A 10,161-nucleotide genomic window follows, 5' to 3' on the forward strand; every position below is an offset into this window, starting at 1 on the left:
CCAAGCACATTGCTATTTTTTTTAATAGTAAGCGGGACAGTGGACTGCTCAAAACTGAGCCAGAATCTTACCTAACACTCCTTTGTGTTGCTGGGGTAGTCCTGTCCTACCCAACCCGCAGAGGTAAAGAGAGGTAAAGAGAGGTAAAGAGAGGTAAAGAGAGGTAAAGAGAGGTAAAGGGAGGCTGGGAGAAAGGCATCGACAGAGCACGGATTGCCCTGCGGTGAAAAACTGGACTTGGCGGCTCATGTCCTTGAGACCATAATTCAATCATGAGTCACAGTACCAGCCTTCAGTAAAAAAAAAACTAACTCTTAGGGAGAGGTGAGTAAAACTATAAGATTACAGAGAGCCATTTGTCAATGACATCATGGACTGTTTCTTTTCAAATCATAATGACCATTTGAATGACAACATTGAGAGACCTTCAAAGCCTTTCCTTTTAAATTAGATTACACGGAGAGGCATATCAAAACAGCTCCACTGCATGAATGAGCTCCTTGTGAGTCTAAACGGGGAGAGTAGCCTGGTGGGGCAAAAGCAGGTGCTTGTGGCAAATAATACATAATGCTATACATCCAAAGGCTGTTCTATGGCCCTGTTTTACTGTAGATGACACTGTATGAGGTGCCCCATCTGAACTTTGGGTGAGTTTGCCCCCTGGTGGTTAGATGTTGCTATACCAGACTCATTCTCTACTCCATGGTTTCCCAAACTCGGCCCTGAGTGCACGTTTTGGTGTTTGCCCTAGCACTACACAGCTAACTCAAATAATCAAAGCTTGATGAGTTTTTTAAATTTGAAGTCAGCTGGTTTGTGATAGGGCAAAAACCAAAACGTGCACCCGGAGGGGGGGGGGGGGGGGGGGGGGGGGGCTGCTCTACTGCACTCCATAGCAGACTCCCCCTGCTATCTCTTGATTTTGTGTTGACTGCTTGTCTCCCCTGCTCCTTCTCCCTACAGGCGGTTCCCTGTAGATGAGATCCCAGAAGATGAGAAGGAGTGTGCCAACTGGCTTCATAAGCTTTACCAGGAGAAGGTAGGCCTCTTCAGTGCTTGAGTTGTAACTGAATATTGTTAAATGCAGTTTTGTTCCCTGTACAAGTCTCACACAGATAAACTCCCATATGAGATGAGTTACTGACACATACCTTATTTGGAAGTAACAACAAAATATGTTTAACCAGGTTTGGTAGTACCTTGACATTCATTCGGTCTCCCTCTCCAGGATGCTCTGCAAGAACACTATCATAAAGAGGGCACTTTCCCAGGTCCCACCATCACCCCTCCTCGCCGRTTGTGGACGCTACTTAACTTCTTGTTCTGGGCGACCCTTCTGCTCTCGCCCCTCATAAACTTCGCCTGCGGTGTGGTGGTCAGTGGCTCCCCCCTCCTCATCCTCGGCTTCAGCCTCTTCCTTATCATTGGTGAGTAGAGGGTACATAATGCTTCCTCGTTACTCTTACCTTAGGCTGGGACGTCGATCCAATAACCATGAGGTTTACAGCTAACTCTAACACATATGGGAATGTAACTGAGATGTTGACTAATGTGCGTAGTTCCTGACAACAAATGTTTTCTGCCTCATTGACATTTGGTCCATAATCTCTGTCTGTTATCTTTTTGGTCCTCCTCAGCCTCTATAGCCATCCGGCGCCTGATCGGTGTCACCGAGATAAAGAAGACGGGCTCCAGTTACGGCGACGAGGGGGCTAAGAAACAGAACTAGAACTCTCCCTCCTGACCGCAGTTGGTCGCTCTCGTACGGTCCTCCTGCGGTCCCCCTCCCCTATTCTGTTGTCCTGAGGTGCGTGCGAGTAAGCACTCCGGGGAGGGGGGTCAAACCGATTTACACCAGAGATGGATCTGGACGATGAGGGAAGGAAGAGAGGGAGGGGTTTGACCATGGGAGGAGTGTAGAGAGAAAAAGGAGACCATCTGCAGCCAGCTCTCTGTGGAGTAGGAGAGGGCAGGACTGAGAACGGGAGGTACTGCTGTGAACATGCTCCTTGCCCCCTTATCCAACCCCCTCAGACCCCCCGCCACCTCGCACTCTTCGACTCCTTTGACCCTAGGAACCAAGCCTATCAGCAGCTTTCCTTTCCATAACTTTCTTTTGAATTTAGTTTTTGATTTGAGGTTGAGGTGTTACTTCAGTGTTCACCTTGTAACATACAGTACAGTATATCTCCCCCCTCGTTCTACCGAAAAAGCCCGGCAGAGCTCTACAATGCGACCATTTTCCTCGCATATGCGCCTAAATATGTTGCTGTGCGCCTAGAAAAAAATGACCCAGATGATAATTGTAGCAATGATATCACTGTACGGCAGCCCCTGAGTGCCATGGCGAATACACCGAGCGCAAATTCATGACCGTGGTAATTGCACCATTACTACATTGAAAACGGCTTGTTGCCTCCAAAAAAAATGTCATTGTGCTCTTTCTTTGTGTACTTGTACATTTTTCAACTTAGGCGCACGTATGCTCCCTGTACAAAAAGGTCAGTGTAGAACCCTGCCAGGTTTCCTCTGAGCAAAAAAGGTGTTTATTTTCACTGTGCTTCATCTCTCTCCTGTGGGAACCATTTTGTATTCATGAGCAAATATAATGGGGTGGTTCTATGATTCTACAAGTCTATGCATTCTTACCAAGACAGTCAGTAATATTCAACAGCAGCCAAACTAGCTAAGGGACTTATTTTCAACAGCAGAGATGGAACTTCCAGTGTTTTAAATACTGAGTCAGGGTTCTATGTGTTAAGACTACAGTAAGGGCTCTGTATTCATTAACTTTATGGTAACTAACTACTTACTAACATTGGCATGATATTCCACTCCACTATTCCAACGCCCCGGCTTCTGACCGTAATTATTTTATATATGTAGGTTTTTACAGCATTCTCCATTGCTTGCTCACAAGTAGATATCTGCACACATATTACCATGTTAGTTCCTGAGTGAACTATGAACTTGTTCTCCTGCCATCTCTGCTCTGGTTTAAACATGCTAAACCACCCCCAGGGTTAGTGTGACCTCTTTATAATAACCTTGATCACCAATTAACCCTAACCCCCAGCTACCTTTCTTATAGTTGAGATGCAGTACTTACTGAATGAATGAGTTGTTCTAATGATCGAAGCTGAGAGCTGCTGGTCTCACTGCGATCCCCTTCTCTCCTAAAACAGTGATGGGGTTGGTAGTGGCATTAGTGTATGGAACACGGAACTTAGTCATGTCCAATTGTAACCTCATTACTGAAAGAACATTTGATTCTGCTGTTCAGCTCTAGACTGTAGTAATTTTTGCCTTAATTCAAGTTTGCTTAAGCTAGGGTGATTGTTTGATTGGTTGCTAGGTTTCCTCCCCACCTCATCTCTCCCCCTGCTACAGTCTTCTATTCAGACACACTCCACCAACCCTTCATCCATAATGGTGCACTGTGGGTAGTTGAGTTTTCTCCAGGGTATTGACATGTTTATGGGTTTATTATGCCCAGGTATATGTTGAGGTGTGAGGATCAGTAGGATCTTATTATCAGTAGCCACCAATGTGTAACATGATGTTACTAAAGCTACTTACGGGTCCTGAATAGTTCTTATTATTAATTGTTTTTTTCTCTTTTTATTTTGCTGCTATTCATTGTATGGCACAGCGCCACCCAATGCTCAGGCACTGCAACTGCACTTGCTTTCAAAACATGTTACATTGTTTATCTCTACTCATTGGACAATTATTTACACTCTATGATGGTAGTCTGAATGGTGACCCGCCCCATCTGTGGTCTGAGGGGTTGGTGTATAGGGAGGCTGAGGACTCCTTTATAACTGGGATTGACATGAAAGCAGAACTCAAAGATGACAGGTGACTGGTATTTCCCCAGTGCAACATGCAAACGTGGTAGCAACACGTCATCACTAGTCTAGAACACCATCCTGTTTCAACGTCACCATCTTTTCTCCCTATGTTGATGTCCTTTGTTATTCTTTTTATTTTAGCGTTAAATGTTTTTTAACCAGGACAGATTCATGCAAGCCTTAAGACAGAGTGCAGCTTCATTGCATCGTGTGTGTGTGTGAACATAGACAACACTTCCTCAGTAGTATTAGGTTTTGATTGGCAAGTAGTGAGGGACACTGACTCAGTAAGATTCACATAAATCTGCCCTCTGTTAAAATGATGAGGAACTCCTGTTTTATTTCTCACTACAGAAAAAAGTAGTTAGGGTTAGTTAAAGTATAGCTATTTGTAAAGCTAAGGAGATGAGGGTCCCATGAGAATCTGCTCCTAGTTACAGTCATAGTTAAGAGGGCCCCATTTGAATAATACTTACTGTCCCATGATGCTTCTGTGTTCGATACCTCTGTTACAACTCCTGTTACATCGCTCAACTGTCAACACAACTGTTACAGTAGCTTAGGAGATATATGTTCTAAGTTTTGGGCCATGATGTTCTCATCTCCAGTCTACTTCCCATAACTCCAAACTACAGTACCACCTCTCCCTCAGGTATCTATCAGTCCAGCTCTGTGTATAAGGTGTATATATTTCCAGTGCAACAGAACATGCAGAGAAATTAACCTGGGGGTTTTTACTGGGGGGGAAAATCCCACTAACTTAGAATTTTCTTATTTTTGTTCAAGTTTTCGAAACTTAAGAATTGGGTAACGTTCGAAATACGACACTGAAATCTGACCCTTTTTGGCTTAAAAGTGGCACATCTCAACTTTTATTTGTCATTTTTTWWAAATATATGTTTATTCAATTAAGAATATTAAAGGATTTAATCTCTAATGCTGTCGGTTTGTCTGAATGAATTTCTCAGTTTGCAGCAGAATCCAGATGTCATTCTGAGACCAAGTCATCACAGGAGGGTGCTGAGGGGAGGCCGGCTCATAATGGCTGGGTATCCTACACATGGAAACCATGTTAAATGTGTACGATACTTTTCCATTCACTCCATTTCAGCCAATACTATGAGCTTGTCCTCCCCAATTAAGGTGTGACCTGAGTTCATGACAACCAATCAATACAGACAATGGCAGAACCACACACTGCAAAAAGTTACATCTAAGCAAGCCTATATATTGTATTGAATAATAATTCACTTTGTTCTATATATACATACCTACAGTACCAGTAAAAAGTTTGGACACCTACTCATTCCGTTCTGCAGCGATACGCCATCCCATCTGGTTTGTGCTTAGTGGGACTATCATTTGTTTTTCAACAGGACAATGAGCCAAAACACACCTACAGGCTGTGTAAGGGCTATTTAACCAAGAAGGAGAGTGATGGAGTGCTGCATCAGATGACCTGGCCTCCACAATCACCTTACCTCAACCCAATTGTGAGAGATCGCAGAGGGAAGGAAAAGCAGCCAACAAGTGCTCAGCATATGTGGGAAAAGCATTTCTCGAGAATGCCAAGTGTGTGCAAAGCTGTCATCAAAGGGTGGCTATTTTGAATTGTTTAACACTTTTTTTTGGTTACTACATTCAGTTGAAGTCGTAAGCTTACATACACTTAAATTGGAGTCATTAAAAGTTTTTCAACCACTCCACAAATTTCTTGTTAACAAACTATAGTTTTGGCAAGTCAGTTAGAACATCTACTTTGCATTTTAACAACAATTGTTTACAGACAGATTATTTCACTTAAATTCACTGTATTACAATTCCAGTGGGTCAGAAGTTTACATACTCTAAGTTGACTGTGCCTTTAAACAGCTTGGAAAATTCCAGAAAATGATGYCATGGCTTTAGAAGCTTCTAATTGACATCATTTGAGTCAATTGGAGGTGTACCTGTGGATGTATTTCAAGGCTTACCTTCAAACTCAGTGCCTCTTTGCTTGACATAATGGGAAACTCAAAAGAAATCAGAAGACCTCAGAAAAAGATTTGTAGACCTCCACAAGTCTGGTGCATCCTTGGGAGCAATTTCCAAATGCCTGAAGGTACCACGTTCATCTGTACAAACAATAGTACGCAAGTATAAACACCATGGGACCATGCAGCCGTCATACCACTCAGAAAGGAGACGGGTTCTGTCTCCTAGAGATTAACGTACTTTGGTGCGAAAAGTGCAAATCAATCCCAGAACAACAGCAAAGGACCTTGTGAAGATGCTGGAGGAAACGGGTACAAAAGTATCTATATTCACAGTAAAACGAGTCCTATATCGTCATAACCTGATGGCCGCTCAGCAAGGAAGAAGCCACTGTTCCAAAACCGCCATAAAACTGCACATGGGGGCAAAGATCGTACTTTTTTGAGAAATGTCCTCTGGTCTGATGAAACAAAAATAGAACTGTTTGGCTATAATGACCATCTTTATGTTTGGAGGAAAAAGGGAGAGGCTTGCAAGCCGAAGAACAACATCCCAACCGTGAAGCACGGGGGTGACAGCATCATGTTGTGGGGGTGCTTTGCTGCAGAAGGGATTGGTGCACTTCACAAAATAGATGGCATCATGAGGATGGCAACTTATGTGGATGTATTGAAGCAACATCTCAAGACATCAATCAGGAAGTTAAAGCTTGGTTGCAAATGGGTCTTCCAAATGGACAATGACCCCAAGCATACTTCCAAAGTTGTGGCAAAATGGCTTAAGGACAACAAAGTCAAAGTATTGGAGTGGCCATCACAAAGCCCTGACCTCAATCCTATAGAACATTTGTGGGCAGAACTGAAAAAGTGTGTGCGAGCAAGGAGGCCTTAAAACCTGACTCAGTTACACCAGCTCTGTCAGGAGGAATTGGCCAAAATTCACTCAACTTATGGTGGGAAACAGGTGGAAGGCTACCTGAAACATTTGACCCAAGTTTTTTTTTTTATTGGCAAGTGCTACCAAATACTAATTGAGTGTATGTAAACTTCTGACCCACTGGGAATGTGATGAAGGAAAGAAAAGCTGAAATAAATCATTCTATCTACTATTGTTCTGACATTTCACATTCTTAAAATAAACTGGTGATCCTAACTGACCTAAGACAGGGAATTTTCACTAGGATTAAATGTCAGGAATTGTGAATAACTGAGTTTAAATGTATTTGGCTAAGGTGTATGTAAACTTCTGACCTCAACTGTATGTGTTATTTCATAGTTTTGATTTCTTCACCATTCTAAAATTGTAAAATTAAGAAAAACCCTTGAATGAGTAGGTGTCCAAACTTTTTTGACACTGTATGTGTGTGTGTGTGTGTATATATATATATATATATATATATATACATATTAGTTTAGACATTGTTAATGTTGTACATTTATGGAATATCTACATAGGCGTACAGAGGCCCATTATCAGCAACCATCACTCCTGTGTTCCAATGGCACGTTGTTAACTAATCCAAGTTTATCATTTTAAAAGGCTAACTGATCATTAGAAAACCCTTTTGCAATAACATTAGTACAGCTGAAAACTGTTGTGCTAACTAAAGAAGCAATACAACTGGCCATCTTTAGACTAGTTGAGTATCTGGAGCATCAGCATTTGTGGGTTCGATTACAGGCAAAAAAATGGCCAGAAACAAAGTCCTTTCTTCTGAAACTCGTAAGTCTATTCTTTTTCTGAGAAATTAAGGCTATTCCATGTGAGAAATTGCCAAGAAACTGAAGATCTCGTACAACGCTGTGTACTACTCTCTTCACAGAACAGCACAAACTGGCGCTAACCAGAATAGAAAGAGTGCGAGGCCCCGGTGCACAACTGAGCAAGATGACAAGTACATTAGAGTGTCTAGTTTGAGAAACAGACGCCTCACAAGTCCTCAACTGGCAGCTTCATTAAATAGTACCCGCAAAACACCGGTCTCAACGTCATCAGTGAAGAGGCGACTCCGGGATGCTGGCCTTCTAGACAGAGTTCCTCTGTCCAGTGTCTGTTTTTTTGCCCATCTTAATCTTTTCTTTTTATTGGCCAGTCTGAGATCTGGCTTTTTCTTTGCAACTCTACCTTGAAGAACAACATCACTGTTGACGTTGAGACTGGTGTTTGGGCCGACCAATAATTTTCTAAGCAGAAAAAAAAACTAAAAAAGGTAAGCCAACAACATTGAATAATTTAGCTTGGAAAGAAAAACTAGAAAAAAACCACACATTTTAAGTGAATTATCACTCGTTATCAGCTTGGTGATTCGAGCCCTGAATATTGATTGGCTGACAGCTGTGGTATATCAGACCACATATCACGGGTATGACAAATCATTCATTTTTACTGCTCTAAATACGTTGGTAAACAGTCTATAATAGCACTAAGACACCTCTGGGGTTTGGGGTATATGGCTAATATACCACGGCTAAGGGCTGTATCCGGACACTTCGCGTTGCGTCGTTTATAAGAACAGCCCTTAGCCGTTGTATATTGGCCATATATTATACAAACCCCTGAGGAGCTTAAATATAAGATATTTACTGTAGACTTGTTTAGATTTCACTTTTTGCAGTGCACAGAGGAGGCTCTTTGAATCACCAACATCATCCTTCCATCCTCAGGACCATATACTAACCAGGTACATATCAGTCACCCCCTTCATACAGCAATATCACACTGCAACACCCATGTGTTACAAATACCCATGGTTTATTTTCAAGTCCTACCATAGACTTGGACTACTTACACGTGTCCCAAACTCTGAGGAGCTGTATATAATATAAATATTAAATGTACATAATATACATAATACATTTTAAATATGTTGTATTGACTTAAATTATGATTGTATTTAGCAGAACCTTTGCTTCCATATTTTGGCAATAATAAACCTTTTGAATGACAAGCTGAGAATCAACTATCAAATCTCATACTGTTATTTTACTGCTGCTCTGAATGGCGTTTTTCACTAAGGAGGGGGGGAAACAACAGATCTCTTGCACAAGCAGGTTGAAAGGAGCGGGCCTCTGTTGTTATTTTTATTTAACCAGGTAAGTTGACTGAGAACCCATTCTCATTTACAGCAACAACCTGGGGAATAGTTACAGGGGAGAGGAGGGGGGATGAATGAGACAATTGTAAGCTGGGGATGATAAGGAGGCCAGAATGCTGTGATGGTATGAGGGCCAGAATGGGAATTTAGCCAGGACACCAGGGTTAACGTCCCATCCGAAAGACGGCACCCTACACAGGGCAATGTCCCCAATCACTGCCCTAGGGCATTGGGATATGTATTTTTAGACCAAAGGAAAGTGTGCCTCCTACTGGCCCTCCAACACCACTTCCAGCAGCATCTGGTCTCCCATCCAGGGACCAACCCTGCTTAGCTTCAGAAGCAAGCCAGCAGTGGGAATGTAGGGTGGTATGCTGCTTTGGTACAATCTTCAACTGTATCTCAAGAAAGTATTGCAATAACTCTTGCGAGAGGAGAGAGCTGGTTAAGTATTTTTCGAGAATGACCGTAATTAATCAGGATTTCTTAACTGTAGCCAAGGCCCTATTACTTTTTGCATGGCTTGCAGTCAGTTAATTCTCACTCAGGGATTATTTTACAGCCTGGCAGTGGAACAGCTGTTACATTCACTCGGAATTTGAATCTGAAAAATAAAAGCTTGTTGAGGAAGCAGAATTTTTTCTTCTTCTTCTTGCAGTCCATTTAAAATGAAGGCACACCATCCTAATAATTATTTGACATTAGACTAAGATTTTTGTATGGATACATTTCTGAGATGTGGTATTCAATGACGTGACAAGTCATTAGACCCACTAGTTCTGACTATATACTGTGCATTCAAAAAATATTCAGACCCCTTGACTTTTTGCACATTTTGATACATTACAGCCATATTCTAAAATGGATTGCATTCTGTTTTGCCCTCATCAATCTACATACAATACTCCATAATGACAAAGCAAAAAACTGGTGTTTAGATGTTTTTGCAAAAATGAATTAAATAAAAACTAAAATGGGGCATTTACATAAGTATTCAGACCCTTTACTCAGTTCTTTGTTAAAGCACCTTTGGCAGCGATTACAGACTCAGGTCGTCTTAGTTATGACGCTACAAGCTTGGCACACCTGTATTTGGGGAGTTTCCCTCATTCTTCTTCTCAAGCTCTGTCAGGTTGGATGGGGAACATTGCTGCACAGCTATTTTCAGGTCTCTCCAGAGATGTTCGATCGGGTTCAAGTCCGGGCTCTGGCTGGGCCACTAAAAGACATTCAGACTTG

General features: G+C 42.0%; 1 protein-coding gene across 4 annotated transcripts in view; it reads left to right on the forward strand.

The window, feature by feature from the left end:
• Positions 1-4,791, forward strand: part of LOC111975994 (1-acyl-sn-glycerol-3-phosphate acyltransferase gamma) — a 28,636-nt gene extending 23,845 nt beyond the window's left edge. For all 4 annotated transcript variants that reach the window (XM_024004704.2, XM_024004695.2, XM_024004686.2 and 1 more), the window contains exons 8-10: positions 964-1,039; positions 1,229-1,427; positions 1,638-4,791. In XM_024004704.2, the coding sequence (XP_023860472.1) occupies positions 964-1,039; positions 1,229-1,427; positions 1,638-1,729 (367 nt within the window). In that variant the 3' untranslated portion in view covers positions 1,730-4,791. The remainder of the gene's footprint in view (positions 1-963; positions 1,040-1,228; positions 1,428-1,637) is intronic.
• Positions 4,792-10,161: the final 5,370 nt, after the last annotated feature.

This window comes from Salvelinus sp. IW2-2015, linkage group LG2 (assembly GCF_002910315.2).
Source record: "Salvelinus sp. IW2-2015 linkage group LG2, ASM291031v2, whole genome shotgun sequence".
Classification (NCBI taxonomy): domain Eukaryota; kingdom Metazoa; phylum Chordata; class Actinopteri; order Salmoniformes; family Salmonidae; genus Salvelinus; species Salvelinus sp. IW2-2015.